The sequence below is a fragment of the Bombina bombina genome, chromosome 4 (assembly GCF_027579735.1).
Source record: "Bombina bombina isolate aBomBom1 chromosome 4, aBomBom1.pri, whole genome shotgun sequence".
NCBI lineage: Eukaryota > Metazoa > Chordata > Amphibia > Anura > Bombinatoridae > Bombina > Bombina bombina.
This window is the reverse complement of record NC_069502.1, coordinates 433785414-433812022: the sequence shown is the minus strand read 5'-3', so window position 1 is coordinate 433812022 and position 26609 is coordinate 433785414. Positions and strand designations below refer to the sequence as shown.

The 26609-nt window shown below is 37.2% G+C and overlaps 1 protein-coding gene across 2 annotated transcripts in view; it reads right to left on the bottom strand.

Annotated features, from left to right (window-relative positions):
• Positions 1-1259: 1259 nt before the first annotated feature.
• MASP1 (MBL associated serine protease 1) overlaps positions 1260-26609 on the bottom strand; it is a 318359-nt gene continuing 293009 nt past the window's right edge. Inside the window, exons 15-16 of one of the 2 annotated variants that reach the window (XM_053710259.1) lie at positions 10044-10143; positions 1260-2641 (exon numbers count right to left, since the gene is read on the bottom strand). In XM_053710259.1, coding sequence (XP_053566234.1) covers positions 2451-2641; positions 10044-10143 — 291 coding nt within the window. In that variant the 3' untranslated portion in view covers positions 1260-2450. The remainder of the gene's footprint in view (positions 2642-10043; positions 10144-26609) is intronic. The other variant, XM_053710260.1, reaches the window with a different exon arrangement.

Here is a 26609-nt window from a genome sequence, read left to right as displayed (position 1 = left end):
ATAGTATGAGGGGTCTAATACTGGATCTCCTGGGTATAGCAGTAGTATTTGTCACACCCTTTGTTTTATTGGGCCTCATGCCATTATCCTGTTGGTGAGATCTAGGTGGTCTGGGAGGTATGTGAACATTGAATAATCTGTTTTTATTGACCGAAATTCCATCATATTGTGATTGAGACCTGTCTGACCGAGTTGTTCCCAAGAAACCCAGTGTGGTCATTCCACTGTGGCCCTCACCTTCTTTTTCTGAGCATGGGTCTATATTGCTATAGTGGTATTAAGTAACCTAGGAAAACTTTAGTTGTTGGTTATTATCATTACAATTTATGAGCCTTGCACAATCACATGTGGGGTAAAGTGTAGCTGACCTGGAAATAGTGTAATTTAAGGCAAAATCATTGCAATGATGTTTATTTAGGTAAATAAAGCTTTGAGGATAATAATATATTTTATATCCAGAGGTTAGGCCTAGGTCTCCTCACCACACAGAGGGGTCATACATACTGTTAGATGGATATGGTTTGTGTCCTCAGGAAAACACCATTTATTTTTATGTAATTTGGGGTTAAATTACCTACAAGTATATAAACACCAGTGTGTATAAAAGCGGATGAGATTTCTATTTTTGTTTTCAAGCTCAATAAAGAACGAGAGCTCCCTGACTCTGGAAGGTACAATTACAGTGTAATGGAGACAGTCTACTCCTTTATGAAGGCACTTCAGTATAGATGAATTCCCTAACGTGAAAAATATGCTCAGAAAAATAATATGTGTGGCCCTAACAAGCTCACGCTCACTGACTTTACAAAGTGAGAAAGTTAAGAAAGTAATTTTTGATAGTCAGTTGTTTGACAATCAGAAAATTGTGCAACCCTACAATTTTCAATCTAACATTTTTTAAATTCTGAAACATCCAGATAGTTCTGATGTTTCAGTAGTAACAAGTAGCAGCAAACATCCACACCTCTAAATAAATATCTTCTAGAAGGGAAAGGGATAATAACTTTTTGTAAATTTGGTCCTCAATCTAACAGAATTTCTGTAGGTAAACATTGTTTAATGGTGACTCACTTATATATTTGAACACAGGTTTTTTTGCTATACCTATTCATATCAATTTATGAAGTGTGCAATTGCATATGATTTTGTGTAATTATGTAATTAACATGTATACATGACTGAACAATTATAAAAGTCTGATGACTGTATTTAATGTTAGCCACAAGTTTCATCAAGTGATCTGAGCAATGTTTGCTACATCTATTAAATCAAACAACAATTGTGTTTATTCAATGTAAAACATTTGAAAACATTTTAACAGCAAAGATAAGCTGCTCTTAACAGTCTAAGGCTGTAAACCTTGGAAATTACAAAAATCTTGCAAAAAGCTGTTTATGATGCTTCTAATTTAAAATCCATCCCTTTACATGGGGATTCTGATGCATTGAAATGAGGGCCCTAGTGATTTGCTCACTAAACTTCCAAGAAATCACATTAAAAGGGACATTAAACTTTGTAATATACTTTCATTGTTTATTTTGTTCTTCGTTACTGTAATTTGATTCTGGATATTTTGGGTTTTCCAATTCAAGTTAAACATGGTAGTGCAGACACAGCTATATTCCACACAGTCATTGGTTGCACCCTCTAGTAAGTCATTTATACCATTCCTATTCGGCCTCAGCAGAAAAAAGTAACATAAGTTACAATATGACAGTGCCAACTGCTTTATGGACATTAAAGGGACAGTCTACACCAGAATTTTTAAAAAGATAGATAATCCCTTTATTACCATTCCCATAAATCGATATGCATAACTAACAATGTTATATTAATATACTTTTTACCTCTGTTATTGCTTTGTATCTAAGCCTCTGCAGACTGCCCCTTTATTTCAGTTCTGGCTCCTAGGTAAAACCACGGACATGTGCACAATGTTATCTATATGGCACACATGAACTAACACCCTTTAGTTGTGAAAAAAACCCTGAAAATGCATTCAGATAAGAGGCGGCCTTCAAGGGTTAAGAAATTTGCATTTGAGCCTCCTAGGTTTAGTTTTCAACTAAGAAAACCAAGAGAACAAAGCAAAAGTGATGATAAAAGTTAATTGGAAAGTTGTTTAAAATTACATGACATATCTGAATCACGAAAGTCTGTTTTTGACTAGACTTTACCCTTATTTTTTCAATATTTAAAGAACTAATATAACTATTGAAAAATACATGTACAAATTATTCTCAGGCTAATCTTTGCTATGGATACATCATTCAAGCAATGATTTATTTAGTGTTTAATGTCCCTTTAATAAGTTAATAAAATCTCCCATCAAAATAGCTAAACATTTTCTATCACAAATTGTCTGCTCTTTGCACCATTGTCTCTGGTTGTGTCTTGCTTGATATATGGAACTTAATAGATGATTATCTGTGCTTTGGTGGATGTCTACATTATTTTTGCACATCAGTTATTCCTCTAATCCACGCAAGGCTCTTGTAGACATTAGAATAAACCCCATACTTGTCATTCTCCCCACATCCTACTCCCCATGAGACTGTTCCTGCCAAAAACCAATGCTTCCTTTGCCGGCTTAGAGTGACCATTGGACCTCCAGAATCACCAGAACAGGCATCCTTGCCACCTGAAGAAAAAACAAAAATATGAGTTATATATATATAAAGGCTAATATACTTACAGAGGTCAAAGCAGGATATGTCACAGTTATTTAAAGGACCAGTAAATACAGTAGATTTGCATAATCAAAAAATGAATGATAAAAAGACAATACAATAGCACATAGGGGCCGATTTACTAAATGATGGACGGACATGATTTGCTGCAGCGTATGCTGTCGGCATTTATCATTGTACAAGCATTTCGTGTGAAATGCTTGTACAATGCCGCCCCTTGCACATTCGCGACCAATCGGCCACTATCAGGGGGTGTCAATCATCCCGATTGTATCTGGGCAAGATGATTGCAGTCCGCCACCTCAGAGGTGGCGGACGAGTTAAGGAGCAGCAATCTTACGACTGCTGCTTCTTAACTTAAAGGGTCATGATACCCAAATGTTGAAACACTTGAAAGTGAAGCAGCATAGCTGTAAAAAGCTGACTAGAAAATATCACCTGAACATCTCTATGAAAAAAAGAAAAATATTTTACCTCAAATATTCTAAGTATTCAAACCCTATTGCAAAGGACTTTAAGCAGCAAATCAGTATGTCTGACCTGGGACAGGCAAGGGAGGGAGCTTTGTGCACACATATTATTTCCCAATTAAAGGGACAGTCTAGGCCAAAATAAACATTCATGAGTCAGATAGAGCATGTAATTTTAAACAATTTTCCAATTTACTTTTATCACCAATTTTGCTTTGTTCTCTTGGTATTCTTAGTTGAAAGCTTAACCTAGGAGGTTCATATGCTAATTTCTTAGACCTTGAAGCCCACCTCTTTCAGATGGCATTTTAACAGTTTTTCACCACTAGAGGGTGTTAGTTCACATATTTCATATAGATAACACTGTGCTCGTGCACGTGAAGTAATCTGGGAGCAGGAACTGATTGGCTAGACTGCAAGTCTGTCAAAAGAACTGAAAAAAGGGGCAGTTTGTAGAGGCTTAGATGCAAGATAATCACAGAGGTTAAAAGTATATTATTATAACTGTGTTGGTTATGCAAAACTGGGAAATGGGTAATAAAGGGATTATCTATCTTTTAAAACAATAAAAATTCTGGTGTAGACTGTCCCTTTAAGTTTAAGGAAGTTTACTATGAAATCTCATGAGAGTTAAGTGAAATCTCATGAGATCACAGTAAAAGAGTTCATGACCTCAGCACTGCTGATGCTGATTGGCTGCTGTTCATTTCTTCTTTTTTTTACCTGGAGCTGAAGTATAACTTTTTACAAAGAACTTACTCTGGTGAGCTGAGGAAATTGTGAGGTAAATATCTTCTTTTGTTGCATAGAGATGCTCAGGTGATATTTTCCTGTCAGCTTTTTACAGTTATACTGCATCAGTTTCAAGTGACTTAGCATATGAGTATTATGTCCCTTTAAGTTTCCGGCGAGCCTGAAGGCTCGCGCGGAAATAGCAGCATATGCTGCATGATAAATCTACCCCTATGGCCGATTTATCATTGCGTCAATCGCGACACATTCGCTAGAGTCAATATGCTCACCAGACATCGCCAGACATTGCTGCCGTGAATCTACATACGACAGCCTTATTTTTGAAAAAGTCTGTCAAAAACACGCGCATCAAGAGTCATCAATGTCGCCAGGGCCGGTGCAAGGATTATTGTCTACATAGGCAAAGGTGCATTTTGACACCCCCCCACCGCCAACCCCCCACCATGACACCATAAACCCCCCGACATTAAGCTAACTTGTTTTTAATTTACAGAAAGAAAAAAAAAATATTTGTGGTTTTGTAAAGTGCATACAAAGTACAGACACATATAAACACTAACATACATAACACACATAACACATAACATAGTTACATAACACGTGTACAGACACTCTCACACTTACACATATATACAGGCACCACATGCACCCAGAGGCACAGACACCCACATTTGCACATATATACAGGCACCACATGCACCCAGAGGCAGACACCCACATTTGCACATATATACAGGCACCACATGCACACAGACACCCACATTTGCACATACATACAGGCACCACATGCACACAGACACCCACATTTGCACATATAAACAGGCACCACATGCACAGACACTCACATTTGCACATATATACTGGCACCACATGCACACAGACACTCACATTTGCACATATATACAGGCACCACATGCACACAGACACCCACATTTGCACATATATACAGGCACCACATGCACCCGGACACAGACACCCACATTTGCACATATATACAGGCACATTTCATGTGCAGCTCAGTTAACCATAATGCAAAAAGAGAGATTTACCTTCTGACTTATAACATCAAACTTTATGACCCCTCTTTATTAGACACAGTAGATGTGGAAGTTGCAGGCTAGTAAACTCTAATAGATTTCTGTACTATTGGTATTGTTATTAGATTATGGCATAAAGAACAATAAGGTTCCCTTTTATTTTATTTTACTATTAGGACAGCATAAAGATGAAGGCACATGTAGATGAGCAAAACTTTATGATTTAATCCTACCTTATTCCTGCAGTGAATTAGTTAACTGTGCTTCTGTAGTGATGAGGTCAGGACCGGCAGATAAAACGATCACTGAGGGTGAGGGGAAGAGTTCAGAGCAAGCTTCAGCCTTGCTCTAAATAACTGCCTTACTGCCTAATGTCTGGTGATCCTGCTAGCTGGATTTGGAGCACCCAAAGAACTTGATCTTAGTACAGGAGCACTGCTGCTAGCTAACAGGAAGTAATTTCTGCTGTATCTGATTCATGACAGTTTATTGTTAGGTAGACTATCCCTTTGAGCTATCAGTTTAAGATTATATTGAATCAAACATCAGTTGATTATTAAAATCATTGTCAAAAATATTACACTGTGTGGCCTAATGTCATCTTCAATGTTTACCTTTAATACTAATTTCACATATACATATTTTCAAAGTATAATACACAATGTATCAAATTGCACTTACAAGTTCTGATGTGTGATCAATGACTCAAGTATAGAGCAATTTGATTAATTAGTGATAGTAGAAAATGTATATATCAATCAGATTGGCTGATTTCATTAATCACGTGATTATGCATTTACCAATAAGAAGTTGTGGAAAACTTTACTAGTTTGTGGGTTGTTTAGGAGTTTGAATATTGCGTCAAATTTGGTGTGAAAAGTGTTGCATCAAATTTGGTGCGAAGTGGAGAGAGGTACTTGTATTACATGGGTTAAACATGGTGCAAATAGATTTATCCAAAAAAAAAAAGGAAAGGAAAAAGAAGCTGACTATATTATGTAATGTAGTCATTTAATTTTATCCCTATATCTACTAGTGCTTCAAATTTGGAGCAATACTTTGCACCAAATTTGGTGTAATAATATTGTCCCTTTGCTTTGTAATGAGAGACAAAGATGTAACATAATCCATAAGTAGAGTAACATCTCCCTAATTTACTTTTATCTAATATGCTTCATTGTCTTGCAGCATTGAACATAGCCTTTCTGTGTTTTCAGACTCCCATTGATTTCTATGGCATTCGCGGCCTCAAGGGTGGCGGTTTGAACAATAGCTTTGCTGCGTCGGAATAGACGCGTGCATATCTGTTGAATGTTTGATAAATTGGCAAGACAGTCGAATGAGTCGAATGTGACAGCTGATGATCAGTATTCCGCTCGAATAACACAAGCATATTACGTCACACAATTCAACAATTGACGATCTTGACGCTTTGCTAACTACGGCGGATCAACTTTGCGTCTAATTTGACGTGATATTCCAGTGTATTATCAGTTGAAGCATTGATAAATCCGCCCCCAAGTCTGAACTTCAAATGAGTAGTAGATTGTTTTCTGACAGATTTCAAAGTTGTGCCTATTTCAACTCATCCTGTATCATGTGACAGTCATTTGCCAATCACAGTGTGTATCCTTCTTCCTAGCTGCATTTCATGCTGTGAACTTCTACGACTGCAGCATTTTGCAGTTATTTAACAAATATGAAAAGTGTCTAGGGGGTAAATTCAGGGGCAAAACTACAGGGGGTGCAGAGGTCGCAATTGCGACTGGGTCCCTAAGGGTGGGGGCCCAGCTTAAAAAAAATGACCTTTTAATAATGAAAAAAGTTGACCTGCCACTGCCTGCACTGATATCATGTGAGTGTGATATGATGCTTCACTAGTGTCTCTGACTACAGGGGTTAGTCTTTCTGTTTTACCAATTGGTGTTTATGTGTGTGTGTATGTATGTATGTGACTGTGTGTGTATTTATGCATGTATGTGTGTGTGTGTATGTTTGTGGAACCAGCAAATTACAGACCTTGTTACTACAGCATGGGGGAGGGGATAAACAGTGTCACTATACAGTACCATTATATACAGTATGGGGGGCTGGACTATGTCACAGACTACTGTGGTCACTTTATAAAGTACCGGGGTGGGTAGGGTCAGGCCAGTCATCTCACCGGCAGATTACAGACTGTGTCACTGACTCACTATATACAGTACTGGTGGGTTAAACAGTGTCACTATATACAGTAATAGGGGGTCAGACCATCTCACAGACTGTGGGCACAGGGTACCTCCTTTTGCAGACATGTTATCTGATTCACATTTTTTTTCTGTGTTAAATGTTAAAAAAAGTATATGTATCAAATTCACTATTTTTGGGTGGGGGGGCTTCTTAGATTCTTGCACCTGGGCCCTGTGGTTTCTAGTTATGCCTCTGGGTACATTAATGTAAGTGCACTCCTCCTCCACAGAGTCAGAGAGCATGGGGCAGATAAGCCTGTAGAGCTGTATCATCAGCTCAGTGATCAGTATGAGGGGGCACCTGTACAGGGAGCTTGACTGCCAATACGTTTCTTTCATTAATGATTTGCAGCTCCTCACCCTGTCTATCTCCTCCACCAGCAACACAAAACTCTCTAAAGGCCATTGGTAGTTTATTGTAGGCTAGGGTTATTTTTATTTTTGGGGGGATTTTTATTTTGATAGGGCTATTAGGTGTAATTCTTTTTATTTTTGATAATTTTTTCTTATTTTTTTGTAATTTAGTGTTTGTTTTTTTATGTAATTTAGTTATTTTTATTTTTAGTAATTTTAGTGTTTATTTTTTTATAATGGTAGTTTTTTTTTAGGTTTTTTTTTCAGTGTAAGGCAGGTTAGGTTTTATTTTACAGGTAAGTTTGTATTTATTTTAGCTAGGTAGTTAGTAAATAGTTAATAACTATTTACTAACTAGTCTACCTAGTTAAAATAAATAGAAACTTAGCCGTGAAATAAAAATAAACCCTAAGATAGCTACAATATACTGTAACTATTAGTTATATTGTAGCTAGCTTAGGTTTTATTTCAGGTAAGTATTTAGTTTTAAATAGGTATTATTTAGTTAATAATTGTAAGTTTAGTTTAGCTCTATTTTAATTATGTTAAAGTTAGGGGGGTTAGGGTTAGGTTTAGGGGTTAATATAGTTTAATTTAGCTTGTTGCGATGTGGGGGGGCTGGCGGTTTAGGGATTAATAACTTTAGTTTTAACTTTACAGAATCACTAACCCCTGTAGTCAGAGACACTAGTGAGGCATCATGTCACACTCACATGATATCAGTGCAGGCAGTGGCAGGTTAACTTTTTTATTGGGAATTTTTTTTTTTAAGCCCTCAGGGGCCCTGTCACAGTTGTGACCTCTACACCCCTTGTAGTTTCGCCCCTGCTCCTCTCTTTCTACTCTCACTAATCCTCCACTCCTGGGCTGTGTGTTGTAGCTCAATGAACAATCCAAACACATGCAAGAAAATGGAGGTTACGCTGGGGTTTATATAGGGATTTTGAATACTTTAATTACGTGTCGCTTTTTTAATTTCATACCGGTTTCCTGTTTACGTGCGTTATCCTCATTTGCATAAAACTACTCTTTATTGACACATTATGCGGACATAATACTGGCACAGTTTGTCCTACTTACGCCAGTCTAGCATCTGACGGCGCTGTATATGTGATACCCTGATGTGCGAGGTGAAATTACGACCGGCACGGGTTTCAGAAGTTATGCTGAAGCCTGCGCCGCATATGTAGTCTCGCCCCCTGAATCATTATAGTTTATTTTTTACTAGAAATCTCAATTTTCACATCACATTTTTAATATCACACCTAGAGGGTGTGATACATTTTTTCTTAGTGCAGTGCATGCACTGGTGCATTTCTTTAAATATTTTTTCTTCTCTGACAACAGCAAGAATTTATTTATTTATTTTAGTTTCAATAATTATGAACATTATCAGTTTTACAAGCATTTTTTATTGCAGTGTAAGGCATTACTGAGCGAGCTCCTGCTTGAACCTTGCCTTTGCTATAGGATAGCCAGATAGCCAAGACTTTTTTCTAGCTTACCTTAAAAAATTTAGTGCCCTTAATGCACAATGAAAACTGCAAAGCATACAGTGCATAGTGCACATACTGCAGTGCATATATTTTTCTTATTCCTTACTCAGTTAAACTTTTAAGAAAATCTCAAAGGTTTTCAAAGTGAACACCAAAACCAGACCCCATAAAGCCCAACAACAAACAAAATGATTCTCAGTAATAAAATTGTCCTCACAAGATAGGAGTGTCCAAGTGGGGGGCAGACTGTATATGTTTCCTGCCACCACCCTAAGTAGTACCCTACCTACCTATACATATAAGATGTTAGTTAAAATTAGCTGCATATTTTGTTTCCCTTTGGAAATAGCAGTGAATGAATTTCATTAACAGGCAATTTTCTTTAACAAATATTCTGACAAAAGAAATGGCTCCATGAAGAAATTCACCCGCAATGAACTACACAAACATTTTGAAACAGTTTTTTTACAGGTGCACATTTCTAGACAACAATACCAAAGGTAGTTGATTAACACCAATTTGTTTTTGCAATATTAATTGTTTTTTAAAAAGCAAATAGCAATTGTTTTTTTATTGATTTTTAAATATTATTATGCAATTCTACTGTATTTAATGGTCCTTTAAAGGGACAGTGTAGTCAAAATTAAACGTTCATGATTCAGATAGAGCATGTCTTTTTAAACAACTTTCCAATTTACTTTTATCATCAAATTTGCTTTGTTTTCTTAGTATTTTTTGTTGAAATCTAAACCTAGGTAGGCTCATATGCTAATTTTGAAGCCCTTGAAGGCCACCTCACAGCTAAACAGCGCTAGTTCATGCGTGCCATATAGAAAACGTGCTCACTCACAAGGAGTCAGCACTGATTGGCTAAATTGCAAGTCTTTCAGAACAACTGATGTAAGGGAGCAGTCTGCAGAGGCTTAGATACAAGGTAATCACAGAGGTAAAAAGTGTTTTACTATAACAGTGTTGGTTATTAGCATTATATAACATATGGACTGTCACATACCTTCTTTTTCTCCTGCACATATCATATCCTCAGTCAATATCCTATTTAACTTCTTGTATCCAGCCTTGCAAACAGCAGCATCCACCACTGGAATTTCAATCTGAAACCAAAAGAGAAATTATATGGGCGCCACCAATGGAGAAATATATTATACATTAAAATGCAAAGATCAACTAAATTGAATAAATGTACTTCAATCTTCTCTTAAGTGATTCTGCAAAAAAATGTTAACACACACAGTCAAAGCCAAGTTCCTGTAATATTGTTGTGAAGCTCCAGATGGTCTCATGACTAGACCATGGCCCTTATTTATCAAGATGTCAACCGCAAATACGCTGGAATTCCGCAGCGTATTTGTGGCGATTCTGATTTGCCGTAGTTATCAAACCCTACAGACCGGCAAAAGTAGAATTTAGTGACGTAACATACGATCTGGCGGACTCAGTCCGACACAGATCGATGCTTACATCACTACAGATGTTCTGAATGCAAGTTTGGCACAATCTGACTACTTTTGGTAGCTATCAAATACCTACCAGGTACGCTCGCCACTTTTCCGTCCCAGCGTACCTGGTTTTCAATCTGCTGCCCTGGAGGCGGTGGATGCCATAGGAATCAATGGGAGTCTGAAAACAGTGAAAGTTCATGTTTGCTGCTGCCCGATATCCCATTGATTCCTATGGGAACGTCTACACCTAACACCCTAACATGTACCCGAGTCTAAACACCAATAATCTGCCCCCCCTACATTATACTTATTAACCCTTAAACCGGCGCTCCCGGAGCCCACCACAACTCTATTAAAGTGTTTAACCCCTAAACCGCCGCTCCCGGATCCCGCCGCAACTCTAATAAATGTATTAACTCCTAAACCGCCGCTCACGGAGCCCACCGCCACCTACATTATACCTATTAACCCCTAATCTGCCGCTCCCTATACAGCCACCACCTACATAAAGTTATTAACCCCTATACTGCCGATCCCAGACCCCGCCGCAACTAAATAAATTGTTTAACCCCTAAACTGCCACTCCCGGAGCCCACCATCACCTACATTATATTTATTAACCCCTAATCTATCTCCCCCTACACCACCGACACTATAATAAACATATTAACCCCTAAATCTAAGTCTAACCCTAACACCCCCTAACTTAAATATAATTTTAATAAATCTAAATAAATATTCATATCATTAAATAAATAATTCCTATTTAAAACTAAATACTTACCTATAAAATAAACCCTAAGCTAGCTACAATATAACTAATAGTTACATTGTAGCTAGTTTAGGGTTTATTTTTATTTTACAGACAACTTTGTATTTATTTTAACTAGGTAGAATAGTTATTAAATAGTTATTAACTATTTAATAACTACCTAGCTAAAATAAATACAAATTGACCTGTAAAATAAATCCTAACCTAAGTTACAATTACACCTAACACTACACTATAATTAAATTAATTAAATAAATTAACTACAATGAAATACAATGAATTAAAATTAAACAAAATTAAAGTACAAAAAATAAAAAACACTAAGTTACAGAAAATAATAAAATAATTACACTTTTCTTAAACTAATTACACCTAATCTAATCCCCCTAATAAAATAAAAAAGCCCCCCAAAATAATAAAAATCCCTACCCTATACTAAGTTACAAATAGCCCTTAAAAGGGCTTTTTGCAGGGCATTTGCCCCAAAGTATTCAGCTCTATTACCTGAAAAAAAAGTACAATACCCCCAACATTAAAACCCACCACCCACACAACCAACCCTACTCTAAAACCCACCCAATCCCCCCTTAATAAAACCTAACACTACCCCCTTGAAGATCACCCTACCTTGAGACGTCTTCACCCAACCAGGCTGAAGTCCTCAATGAAGCCGGGTGAAGTCTTCATCCAACCGGGCAGAAGAGGTCCTCCAGACGGGCAGAAGTCTTCATCCAGGCGGCATCTTCTATCTTCATCCATCCGACGAGGAGCGGCTCCATGTTGAAGACATCAGACACGGAGCATCCATCCAGACCGACGACTACCCGACAAATGACGGTTCCTTTAAATGACGTCATCCAAGATGGCGTCCCTTGAATTCCGATTGGCTGATAGAATTCTATCAGCCAATCGGAATTAAGGTAGGAAAAATCCTATTGGCTGCTCCACGTCGGATGTCTTCAAGATGGAGCCGCTCCTCGTCGGATGGATGAAGATAGAAGATGCCGCCTGGATGAAGACTTCTGCCTGTCTGGAGGACCTCTTCTGCCCGGTTGGATGAAGACTTCGCCCGACTTCGTTGAGAACTTAGGCTTGGTTGGGTGAAGACGTCTCAAGGTAGGGTGATCTTCAAAGGGGTAGTGTTAGGTTTTATTAAGGGGTGATTGGGTGGGTTTTAGAGTAGGGTTGGGTGTGTACATGGTGGGTTGTAATGTTGGGGGGTATTGTATTTTTTTTCAGGTAAAAGAGCTGATTACTTTGGTGCAATGCCCCACAAAAGGCCCTTTTAAGGGCTATTTGTAATTTAGTATAGGGTAGGGATTTTTTATTATTTTGAGGGGCTTTTTTATTTTATTAGGGGGATTAGATTAGGTGTAATTAGTTTAAAATTCTTGAAATTATTTTATTATTTTCTGTAATTTAGTGTTTGTTTTTTGTACTTTAGTTAATTTTATTTAACTGTAATTAATTTATTTTAATTTAGGGAATTAATTTAATTATAGTGTAGTGTTAGGTGTAATTGTAACTTAGGTTAGGTTTTATTTTACAGGTACTTTTGTATTTATTTTAATTAGATAGTTATTAAATAGTTAATAACTATTTAATAACTATTCTACCTAGTTAAAATAAATACAAAGTTACCTGTAAAATAAAAATAAATCCTAAAATAGCTACAATGTAATTATTAGTTATATTCTAGCTAGCTTAGGGTTTATTTTACAGGTAAGTATTTATTCTTAAATAGGTATAATTTATTTCATGATAGGAATATTTATTTTGACTAATTTAAATTATATTTAAGTTAGGGGTGTTAGGGTTAGACTTAGGTTTAGGGGTTAATAAATTTAATATAGTGGCGGCGAGGTTGGGGGCGGGAGATTAGGGGTTAATAAATTGAATGTAGGTGGCGGCGGTGTAGGGGGGTCAGATTAGGTGTTAATAAATATAATGTAGATGGCAGCGGGGTACGTGAGTGGTGGTTTAGGGGTTCAATATTTTATTTTGTTGCGGCGGGGTCTGGAAGCAGCAGTTTAGGGGTTAATACATATAATGTAGGTGGTGGTGGGCTCCGGGAGTGGCGGTTTAGGGTTTAAACACTTTATTTAGGTGTGGCGGGGTCCGGGAATGGCTGTTTAGGGGTTAAACACTTTATTAGAGTTGCGGTGGGCTCCGGGAGCGGCGGTTTAGGGGTTAATAACTTTATTTAGCTGTGGCGGGCTCCTGGAGCAGCGGTATAGGGGGTAAAACAGTATAGGATAGTGTGGGTGATTAGTGACAGGGTACCAAGAAAGCTGCGAATAAGCCGATGAGCAGCCAGATCGATAAATGATAGTTAACAACAGTCCGCTGCTCATCGCACCTTTTTGACAGCTTTCTTGATAATTTTGGCAAACGTATTCAGGTCCGCGGCAGCGATGTTAGGCGATCTTAGGCGAGCGTATTGATGCCGTTGAATGCAAGAAAGTCGACGGCTTGATAACTAGAGGCCCATATGTATGTACGTCTGCCATTGAGTGAACTGCTAGCTACACCATCACATTCTTATTCAATGTAAAACTTAGAAGAAACCTTTAATCATACTGCTTTTCTTGTGTCATTATACAAAGGAAACCAGATAAGGCTCTAACTTTAAAAAAAAAATAAAAAAAAATTATAGTCAACAGTAAGTGACAAGCATTCAAAGCGTTGTAATACAGAAAATAAAAATAAAACACATAATACAAATACACAGAGAAATAGATCTATGTACATACAGGCAAAAAAAAGGAGAAATAAAAAGTTTAGATTAATCAAAATAATAGCAATAGTAGGATCTCCACTAGTTCTATGTATTCAGTTATCCATGAGTTTAATAAAGAACGCTCGTAATAATTAAATGTTGAGAGGTACAAGGGTGTAAATGTTGTATACATCATGTCGAGATTTTTTCTGAGTAAAAATAAAACAAAAAAACAAAACAAAAAAAAGGAGGGGGGATTCCCTCTCTTCTCTCAGCCAACTAAGGATTCTTGGATAGGGTCCTAGTGCCAAGATGAAGGAAAAAGATTAAGGCTTCAATGGTATAAGTCTTGTGGAATTGTCTCGTGAGAATATATTGGATGTTTGTAGGACGGAGCAATATGATTTTTAGCCCCTTGTCAAAAAAGGCTTGACTCTGCTTAATAGAGGATATAGAAATATTGAATTGTTCAAAAATAATTTGAGAATAGATTGCCTGTTTAAATGCCAGTAGTGATGGTGCAGACTTTTTTTTCCAATTCTTTAGGATTAAGATGCGACCTATCATAATAGCAGTGTTTATTAATGTAATATGTTTTGGTAGAATGATAATAAGAGAATAAGAAAAGAATATGGAATGATTTTAAAGGGGCAGCGTATTAACTATTTAATAGCTACCTAGTTAAAATAAAGACAAATTTACCTGTAAAATAAAAACTAACCTAAGTTACAATTACACCTAACACTACACTATCATTAACTAAATTATTCCTATTTAAAACTAAATACTTACCTGTAAAACAAACCCTAATATAGCTACAATGTAATTAATAATTACATTGTAGCTATTTTAGGATTTATATTTATTTTACAGGTAACTTTGTATTTATTTTAACTAGGTAGAATAGTTATTAAATAGTTATTAACTATTTAATAACTACCTAGATAAAAGAAATACAAAATTACCTGTAAAATAAATCCTAACCTAAGTTACAATTAAACCTAACACTACACTATCATTAAATAAATTAAATAAATTAACTACAAATACCTACAATTAAATAAACTAACTAAAAACTAAGTTTAGAGATTGTATTTGTATTTAGAGTCGTGGCTGAAGTGAGCGTTAGAAATCTAATGACAAAACTCCAGCCGCAGAAAAAAGTCAGTAGTTAAGAGCTTTCTGGGCTAACGCCGGTTTATAAAGCTCTTAACTACTGTGCTCTAAAGTACACTAACACCCATAAACTACCTATGCACCCCTAAACCGAGGTCCCCCCACATCGCCGTCACTCGAATTAAATTTTTTAACCCCTAATCTGCCGTCCGCACACCGCCCCAAGCTACGTTATACTTATGTACCCCTAATCTGCTGCCCCTAACACCGCTGACCCCTATATTATATTTATTAACCCCTAATCTGCCCCCTTCAACGTCGCCTCCACCTGCCTACACTTATTAACCCCTAATCTGCCGACCGGACCGCGCCGCTACTATAATAAAGTTATTAACCCCTAATCCGCCTCACTCCCGCCTCAATAATCCTATAATAAATAGTATTAACCCCTAATCTGCCCTCCCTAACATTGCCGACACCTAACTTCAAGTATTAACCGCTAATCTGCCGACCGGATCTCGCCGCTACTATAATAAATGTATTAACCCCTAAAGCTAAGTCTAACCCTAACCCTAACACCCCCCTAAGTTAAATATAATTTAAATCTAACGAAATAAATTAACTCTTATTAAATAAATTATTCCTATTTAAAGCTAAATACTTACCTGTAAAATAAATCCTAATATAGCTACAATATAAATTATAATTATATTGTAGCTATTTTAGGATTTATTTTTATTTTACAGGCAACTTTGTATTTATTTTAACCAGGTACAATAGCTATTAAATAGTTAATAACTATTTAATAGTTACCTAGTTAAAATAATTACAAAATTACCTGTAAAATAAATCCTAACCTAAGTTACAATTAAACCTAACACTACACTATCAATAAATAAATTAAATAAACTACCTACAATTATCTACAATTAAACCTAACACTACACTATCAATAAATTAATTAAATAAAATACCTACAAATAAATACAATGAAATAAACTAACTAAAGTACAAAAAATAAAAAAGAACTAAGTTACAAAAAATAAAAAAAATATTTACAAACATTAGAAAAATATTACAACAATTTTAAACTAATTTCACCTACTCTAAGTCCCCTAATAAAATAACAAAGCCCCCCCCCCCAAAAAATGCCCTACCCGATTCTAAAATTAAAATAGAAAAGCTCTTTTATCTTACCAGCCCTTAAAAGGGCCATTTGCGGGGCATGCCCCAAAGAATTCAGCTCTTTTGCCTGTAAAAAAAACATACAATACCCCCCCCCCAACATTACAACCCACCACCCACATACCCCTAATCTAACCCAAACCCCCCTTAAATAAACCTAACACTAAGCCCCTGAAGATCTTCCTACCTTGTCTTCACCACACCGGGTATCACACCGATCCGTCCTAGCTCCGAAGTCTTGATCCAAGCCCAAGCGGGGGCTGAAGAGTGACGTCCATCCTCCGGCTGAAGTCTTGATCCAAGCGGACAGAAGAGGACATCCGGACTGGCAAACATCTTCATCCAAGCCGCATCTTCTCTGTTCTTCCATCCGATGACGACCGGCTGATCTTCAAGACCTCCAGCGCGGATCCATCCATCTTCCCGACGAATGACGGTTCCTTTAAGGGACGTCATCCAAGATGGCGTCCCTCGAATTCCGATTGGCTGATAGGATTCTATCAGCCAATCGGAATTAAGGTAGGAAAATTCTGATTGGCTGATGGAATCAGCCAATCAGATTCAAGTTAAATCCGATTGGCTGATCCGATCAGCCAATCAGATTGAGCTCGCATTCTATTGGCTGATCGGAACAGCCAATAGAATGCAATCTCAATCTGATTTTATTTTTTATTATAGGTTGCGGCGGTATAGGGGGGCAGGATATGGGTTAATTAATTTAATATAGGTGGCGACGGTGTAGGGGGGGGCAGATTAGGTGTTAATAAGTTTAATATAGGTGGCGGCGGGGGCCGGGAGCGGCGGTTTAGGGATTAAACAATTTATTTAGTTGCGACGAGGTCCGGGATCCGCAGGATAGGGCTTAAAAAATTTATTATGGGTGGCGGCAGTATAGGGGGGCAGGATAGGGGTTAATAGGTATAATGTAGGTGGCGGCGGGGTCCGGGAGCGGCGGTTTAGGGGTTAACATATTTATTATAGTTGCGGCGGGGTCTAGGAGCAGCGGTTTAGGGGTTAATATATTTATTATAGTTGCGGTGGGGTCTAGGAGCTGCGGTTTAGGGGTTAATAACTTTATTTAGTTGGGGGGGCTCCGGGGGCGCCGGTATAGGGGGTAGAACAGTATAGTATAGTGTGAGTGCTTAGTGACAGGGGTATTAATAAAGCTGTAGAAAAGTCGAAGAGCAGCAAGATCGATGTGTGATAACTATCACAGTCCGCTTGGTGCGTGGCTTTTGAACAGCTTTTTTAATAACTTTGGCGAGCGTATTCAGGTCTGCGGCGGCGATGTGAGGCGAGCTTAGGCGGGCGTATTGGGCAAGCAAATTACGGAGCTTGATAACTAGAGGCCAATATGTCACCTTTAGCCAAAATTGTTTGATTTTTGGGCATAACCTTGCGCAATGAAGCAAGTCTGCTAAAGCTCTATTGCATTTGGGACAGTTGCTTATACCATTTTCCGCCCATTAAGCTAATTTTATCGGTGTATATAAGCATTATTCATTAGCTTTATATGTGACTCTTTCCATGAACAAGAAAGGGGAGCCTCTTTAACCCATTTAATACTTGCTTGGATATTCTCTAATGTTAAAGTAGATCCTGCAATTTGACAGCATTGCATCTAAAACTAGTTGTCCTTGTGTGGCAAGTAGTATTTTATACATTAATGAAATAGAGTGTATACCAACCCTATGTAAGGTAATATAGTCACCTTATTTACCGAATTGCTTTATTTCCTGTATTGTGTCTGGATATCCTGCAACAAAGTGTTGAAAGTTGAAGATAAGCATATAAATTATTATTGGGTATATTATATTCTGTAGAGATAGACTCAAAAGTTCTCATCTTATTAGTTCTATCTAGAGCTTGCACTACATACACCAAGCCTTTTTGTTCCCAGGATCTGAATATCTCAGAATGTATGCCAGGCAAATAAGAGGATTCTCTCGAATAGGTAGTAGGGAGGATAGATAAAAATGTATATGGAGTACTGAGCGAAGTTTTTGCTGGGCAATAATAGTATTAAGAAATGCAAACAAATTTTGAACATTCGTTGAGAGCTGAGTTGCAGGACAATGAATAATAGCTTTATGCATAAATGGAGAGACTAATTTCTCCTCAATTTGAAGATTAGTAAAATAATTTCTTCTGGTAATCCAATCATATGCAAATCATGCTAGTAATATAATATAATGTTACACCATTTCATATCAGGAAGGGAGAAGCCGCCATATTTTGGTGTTTGAGTCAGTTTGATTATAGAAAGGCAATGGCCTCTAGTTATGAAGCCGTCTACTTACCTGCATTCGCCGGCCCCAATATGCTCACCTAAGCTCGCCTCACATCGCCGCCGCGGACCTGAATACGCTCGCCAAAGTTAATCAATAAATCTGTCAACAAGCCGCGCACCAAGTACGGGGCGATGAGCAGCGGACTCTGATAGTTATCAATCATCAATCTCGCTGCTCTTTGGCTTTTTTACAGCTTTATTGATACCCCTGTCACTAAGCACTCACACTATACTATACTGTTCTACCCCCTATACCGGCGCCCCCGGAGCCCCCCCAACTAAATAAAGTTATTAACCCCTAAACCGCCGCTCCTAGACCCCACCGCAACTATAATAAATATATTAACCCCTAAACCGCCGCTCCTAGACCCTTCCACAACTATAATAAATATGTTAACCCCTAAACCGCCGCTCCTAGTCTCCACCACAACTATAATAAATATGTTAATCCCTAAATTGCCGCTCCTAGACCCCGCCGCAACTATAATAAATATGTTAACCCCTAAACCGCCGCTCCCGGACCCCACCGCCACCTACCTAATACCTATTAACCCCTATCCTGCCCCCCTATACCGCCGCCACTATAATAAAATTATTAACCCCTAAACCTAAGTCTAACACTAACCCTAACACCCCCCTAACTTAAATACTAATTAAATAAATCTAAATAATATTACTCTTATTAACTAAATTAATCCTATTTAAAACTAAATACTTACCTATAAAATAAACCCTAATATAGCTACAATATAATTAATAATTACATTGCAGCTATCTTAGGATTTATATTTATTTTACAGGCAACTTTGTATTTATTTTAACTAGATACAATAGTTATTAAATAGTTATTAACTATTTAACATCTACCTAGCTAAAAGAAATACAAAATTACCTGCAAAATAAATCCTAACCTAAGTTACAATTAAACCTAACACTACACTATCATTAAATTAATTAAATAAATTAGCTACCAATACCTACAATTAAAAACAATTAAATAAACTAAACTAAATTACAAAAAAAAACAAAACACTAAATTACAGAAAATAAAAAAATATTACAAGAATTTTAAACTAATTACACCTAATCTAAGCCCCCTAATAAAATAATAATAAAAAAATAATAATAAAAGTCCCTACCCTATTCTACATTACAAAGTAATCAGCTCTTTTACCAGCCCTTAAAAGGGCTTTTTGTGGGGCATTGCCCCAAAGTAATCAGCTCTTTTGCCTGTAAAAAAAAATACAACCCCTCCAACATTAAAACCCACCACCCACATACCCCTACTCTAACACAGCCAAACCCCCCTTAAATAAACCTAACACTACCCCCCTGAAGATCTCCCTACCTTGAGTCGTCTTCACCCAGCCAGGCCGAAGTCTTCATCCGATGGGGCAGAAGAGGACATCCAGACCGGCAGAAGTCTTCATCCTATCCGGGCAGAAGAGGACATCCGGACCGGCAGACATCTTCATCCAAGCGGCATCTTCTTCTATGACGTCATTTAAAGGACCAGCCATTCATTGGGTAGTCGTCATGCAGGAAGGATGTTCCGTGCCGGAGGTCTTGAAGAAGCCACTCCTCGTCGGATGGATGAAGATAGAAGATGCCACTTGGATAAAGATATCTGCCGGTCCAGATGTCCTCTTCTGCCCGGATAGGATGAAGACTTCTGCTGGTCTGGATGTCCTCTTATGCCCCATCGGATAAAGACTTTGGCCCGGCTGGGTGAAGACGACTCAAGGTAGGGAGATCTTCAGGGGGGGTAGTGTTAGGTTTATTTAAGGGGGGTTTGGGTGGGTTAGAGTAGGGGTATGTGGGTGGTGGGTTTTAATGTTGGGGGGGTTGTATTTTTTTTTACAGGCAAAGGAGCTGATTAATTTGGGGCAATGCCTTTTAAGGGCTGGTAAAAGAGCTGATTACTTTGTAATGTAGAATAGGGTGGGGACTTTTATTATTTTTTTATTTTATTAAGGGGCTTAGATTCGGTGTAATTAGTTTAAAATTCTTGTAATATTTTTTTATTTTCTGTAATTTAGTGGGTTTTTTTTTTGTAATTTAGTTTAGTTTATTTAATTATATTTATTTGTAGGTATTGGTAGCTAATTTATTAATTAATTTAATGATAGTGTAGTGTTAGGTTTAATTGTAACAGGTTAGGATTTATTTTACAGGTAATTTTGTATTTATTTTAGCTAGGTAGTTATTAAATAGTTAATATAGTGGGGCAAAAAAGTATTTAGTCAGCCACCAATTGTGCAAGTTCTCCCACTTAAGAAGATGAGAGAGGCCTGTAATTTTCATCATAGGTATACCTCAACTATGAGAGACAAAATGTGGAAACAAATCCAGACAATCACATTGTCTGATCTGGAAAGAATTTATTTGCAAATTATAGTGGAAAATAAGTAATTGGTCAATATCAAAAGTTCATCTCTATACTTTGTTATATATTCTTTGTTGGCAATGACAGAGGTCAAACGCTTTCTGTAAGTCTTCACAAAGTTGTCACACACTGTTGCTGGTATGTTGGCACATTCCTGCATGCAGATCTCCTCTAGAGCAGTGATGTTTTGGGGCTGTCGCTGGGCAACACAGACTTCCAACTCCCTCCAAAGGTTTTCTATGGAGTTGAGATCTGGAGACTGGCTAAGCCACTTCAGGACCTTAAAATGCTTCTTACAAAGCCACTCCTTCGTTGCCCGGGCAGTGTGTTTGGGATAATTGTCATGCTGAAAGACCCAGCCACGTTTCATCTTCAATGCCCTTGCTGATGGAAGGAGTTTTGCACTCAAAATCTCACGATACATGGCCCCATTCATTCTTTCATGTACACGGATCAGTCCTCCTGTTCCCTTTGCAGAGAAACAGCCCCAAAGCATGATGTTGCCACCCCCATGCTTCACAGTAGGTATGGTGTTCTTTGGTTGCAACTCAGCATTCTCTCTCCTCCAAACATGACGAGTTGTGTTTCTACCAAACAGTTCTACTTTGGTTTCATCTGACCATATGACATTCTCCCAATCCGCTTCTGGATCATTCAAATACTCTCTAGCATATTTCAGACGGGCCCGGACATGTACTGGCTTAAGCAGGGGGACACATCTGGCACTGCAGGATCTGAGTCTCTGGCGGCGTAGTGTGTTACTGATGGTAACCTTTGTTAAGTTGGTCCCAGCTCTCTGCAGGTCATTCACTAGGTCCCCCTGTGTGGTTCTGGGATGTTTGCTCACCGTTCTTGTGATCATTTTGACCCCACGGGGTGAGATCTTGCGTGGAGCCCCAGATTGTGGGAGATTATCAGTGGTCTTGTATGTCTTCCATTTTCTAATTATTGCTCCAGCAGTTGATTTCTTCACACCAAGCTGCTTGCCTATTGCAGATTCAGTCTTCCCAGCCTGGTGCAGGTCTACAATTTTGTTTCTGGTGTCCTTCAACAGCTCTTTGGTCTTCACCATAGTGGAGTTTGGAGTGTGACTGTTTGCGGTTGTGGACAGGTGTCTTTTTTACTGATAACAAGTTCAAATAGGTGCCATTAATACAGGTAATGAGTGGAGGACAGAGGAGCCTATTAAAGAAGAAGATACAGGTCTGTGAGAGCCAGAAATCTTGCTTGTTTGTAGGTAACCAAATACTTATTTTCCACCATAATATGCAAATAAATTCTTTCCAAATCAGACAATGTGATTGTCTGGATTTGTTTCCACATTTTGTCTCTCATAGTTGAGGTATACCTATGATGAAAATTACAGACCTCTCTCATCTTCTTAAGTTGGAGAACTTGCACAATTGGTGGCTGACTAAATACTTTTTTGCCCCACTGTAACTATTTAATAACTATTGTATCTAGTTAAAATAAATACAAAGTTGCCTGTAAAATAAATATAAATCCTAAGATAGCTACAATGTAATTATTAATTAAATTGTAGCTATCTTAGGGTTTATTTTACAGGTAAGTATTAAGTTTTAAATTGGAATAATTTATTTAATGATAGTGTAGTGTTAGGTGTAATTGTAACTTAGGTTAGTTTTTATTTTACAGGTAATTTTGTATTTCTTTTAGCTAGGTAGCTGTTAAATAGTTAATAACTATTTAATAGCTATTGTACCTAGTTAAAATAAATACAAAGTTGCCTGTAAAATAAAAATAAATCCTAAAATAGCTACAATGTAATTATTAATTATGTTGTAGCTATCTTAGGGTTTATTTTACAGGCAAGTATTTAGTTTTAAATAGGATTAATTTAGTTAATAATAGTAATTTAAATTTAGATTTATTAAAATAATATTTAAGTTAGGGGGGTTAGGGTTAGTGTTAGACTTAGGTTTAGGGGTTAATAATTTTAATATAGGTGGCGGCAGGGTCCAGGAGCGGCTGTTTAGGGGTTAAACAATTTATTTAGTTGTGGTGGGGTCCGGGATCTGCAGGATAGGGGTTAATAAGTTTATGTAGGTGGCGGCGGTATAGGGGGCGGCAGATTAGGGGTTAATATGTATAATGTAGTTGGCGGCGGGGTCAGGGAGCGGCTGTTTAGGGGTTAACATGTGTATTATAGTTGCGGCGGGGTCCAGGAGCGGCAGTTTAGGGGGTAATACAATTATTTAGTTGCGGCGGTGTAGGGGGGCAGATTAGGGGTGTTTAGACTCGGGGTACATGTTAGGGTGTTAGGTGCAGACATTTCCCATAGGAATCAATGGGATATCGGGCAGCACCGAACATGAGCTTTCGCTATGGTCAGACTCCCATTGATTCCTATGGGATCTGCCGCCTCTAGGGCGGCGGATTGAAATCCAGGTACGCTGGGCCGAAATAGTGGCGAGCGTACCTGGTAGTAGTTTGATAACTACCAAAAGTAGTCAGATTGTGCCGAATTTGCTTTCAGAACATCTGTAGTGACGTAAGCATCGATCTGTGTCGGACTGAGTCCGGCGGATCGAAGCTTACGTCACTATATTCTACTTTTGCCGGGCAGTAGGGCATGATAACTAAGGCGAATCAGCCTCACCACAAATACGCTGTGGAATTCCAGCATATTTGCGGTTGACGGCTTGATAACTAGAGGCCAATGTCTTTTCAATTCCAAATACATTTTGTACAATCCTTGTTAAAAGACTTTACGTTTAAAATGAAAAGTGGTAAATTCTGCATTATGTAAACTAATTGAGGAAATAGAATAGATTTTATTATCATTATTTTAGCTGAGAGTGAAATAGGAAATGTAGACCATCTTTGTAATTTCCTAGAGGCATTTGCAAAGAAAGTAGCATAATTACATTTGGTACCAAGTATTTGGGTCTTTATGCAAATGAATTCCCAAATATTTGATTGTCTCTACTTCCTTAAAAGGAGAGATTTAAAGCTGTGTTTATTTTGGAGAATCCAGAGAATTTTAGATTTGTTTAAATTGAGTTTGTAACCAGAGAAGGCACTAAAGAGATAAAAAAAATATTTAAGGCAATGGGAATATTTTACTAGTATTCTTGAAAAAGACAAGAAGGTACTCCACATAAAGAGAAAAGACTATGTTCTGATTACCAAGATCTATTCCTTTTAATTGTTCCCTAAGAAGTATAGCTAAGGGTTCTATTGTGACATTGAACAGAAAGGGAGAGAGTGGGCATCCCTGCCTTGTTCCTTTGTGTAAGTAAAAGATTGAAGTTATACTGCCATTCACTAGTATAGATGATGTAGGGTAATTGTAAATAGATTTAACAAAGGAAACAAAGTTCCCAGAAAAGCCAAACTTATCAAGAGAAGTATATAGTTGGTCCCATATTACTGAGTCAAAGGCTTTCTCAGCATTGACTGTCAAAAGAGCAAAGTCTTGTTTTATATGGGATTTGTTTTTATAGAACCTATTTCACAAAAGTTCTAGTAAGATAGAGACTCTACGAATATTTTTGATTGTGGATCTGCCTTCCATGAAGCATGTTTGGTCCTCATGTAATGATTTGGTTTAAGCCAGATTTAATTATATTTGCTATAATGGAAGTAATTTATAATCTACATTTAGTAGTGAGGTAGGCCTATAAGACCCTGGGTACAAAGTCTTCTTGTCTTTTTCAAAATAAGGGTAATAACCGACACTGAAAAATATTTAGACATAACTTGTTTTTTAATAAAATAATCATTAAAAAGTCTGCTTAGTGTGTCTGCAATATCTACTTTCAATATTTTATAAAATTCTGAGGGGAGTTGATCTGTTCCTGGGGCTTTATTTAATTTGGCATAATGTATTGCTTCCAGAACTTCATCTCTAGTAATAGTAACATTTAAAAAAAAAGCGGTTAGATATCTTGGGAGGATTGATTCTATTCCAAAATATATTTTTATTTTCTGTGTTATTATCTTTTGTGGCATATATATTTTGGAAATAATTTAGAAAAACCTTCTTTATATTGGTTAGATCCGTAAATCTTTCCTGCCCATCTATAATAGCTTCAATTGCATTATTCTTCTTTCTAGCTTTATCAAACCTAGCTAGTTACTGAACTGACCTTTAAATATCACATTTATTCTCAGTTATTTTCATTCAATTGTTGTTTTATAAAAAATATCTCTATCCTGCTTACCTACTTGGTATTCATCCCACAGTGTTTTAATGGGATTGTTTATATATTTTCTGTACATATTACTGACCTGGTTTGCCAGATGAATTTCGCAAACTTTGAACTTTTTTTTTTTGTTTGATCATGTGAGCCTATATAGTTGGTCCCATATTACTGAGTCAAAGGCTTTCTCAGCATCCGTAAATCTTTCCTGCCCATCTATAATAGCTTCAATTGCATTATTCTTCTTTCTAGCTTTATCAAACCTAGCTAAAAATTTGGCAGATTTACCAAACTGACTTTTAAATATCACATTTATTCTCAGTTCTTTCCATTCAATTGTTTTATAAAAATATCTCTATCCTGCTTACCTACTTGGTATTCATCCCACAGTGTTTTAATGGGATTGTTTATATATTTTCTGTACATATTACTGACCTGGTTTGCCAGATGAATTTCGCAAGCTTTGAACTTTTTTTTTGTTTGATCATGTGAGCCTTAATCTCCCTCTAAAATATGCTTTGGCGGCATCTCCCAGAATATTTCTGATTTGGCTTCATAATATCAGAAATGGAAATGTCGAGGATTTGAGCTTTAGCATCTAAGGTAAGCATTGAGCTTGATATTTTTAAAAAATCAATCCTAGATAGTGATCTATAGGTTTTAGATTTGCAAGTATATGCTTTGGAATCTGGAAATTGGATACGCCACAAGTCATGTACCTTTAGATTCCTGCATATCTGTGAAAATACTTTGGATTTTTTGTTAGAGAAAAAATGATTTTTTAGGTGTGAGCTTATCTAACAATAGTGATGGAGTCAGATTAAAATTACCAGCTATAATTAGGTTTTGTCCTATATATTGGGACAAAAAGGTGATAAGTTTATTCCAGAAGTTAGTGTCTGTTTTATTTGGACCGTATATATTGCAAAAAATATATTTTACTCCTTCGATCTCAACTCCTAGGACTATCCATCTATCTTCAGCGTCAATTTCTTGTTTTAGTATTTTATATGTAAGATTTTTACTAAATAAAAAGGCCACATATTTTTACATTTTAGAACATGATGAAACAATCACTCCTCCTACCCATTTAGTTTTAAGTTTATTAGCCTCTTCTAGTTTTAGATGGGATTCTTATATAAGGGCTATGTCTGGTTTATATTTACCTAATTGCCTGAGGATAAGTTTTCTTTTAATCAGAGATGTGATATCCCTACATTCCAAGACAGGCATTTAATATGTCCCTTCATCTTGATTCCACATCACCAGTGTATGGGTTTGAGTGAGAGAAGAGATGGGGGGAAAGGGAGGGGGTAAAAATAAAAGTACAACAATCAGCAATGCCATCAGGTCTGTCTATCTGTTATGAAATACTTAGTAAGCTTTACATTTTTTAAGGTAGTGGGATGTTTTGCTTTTTGAAGTATTCTTTTGCTTCTCTATCTTTGGTCAAGGTATGAGTTACGTCATTGTCCTCTATTACA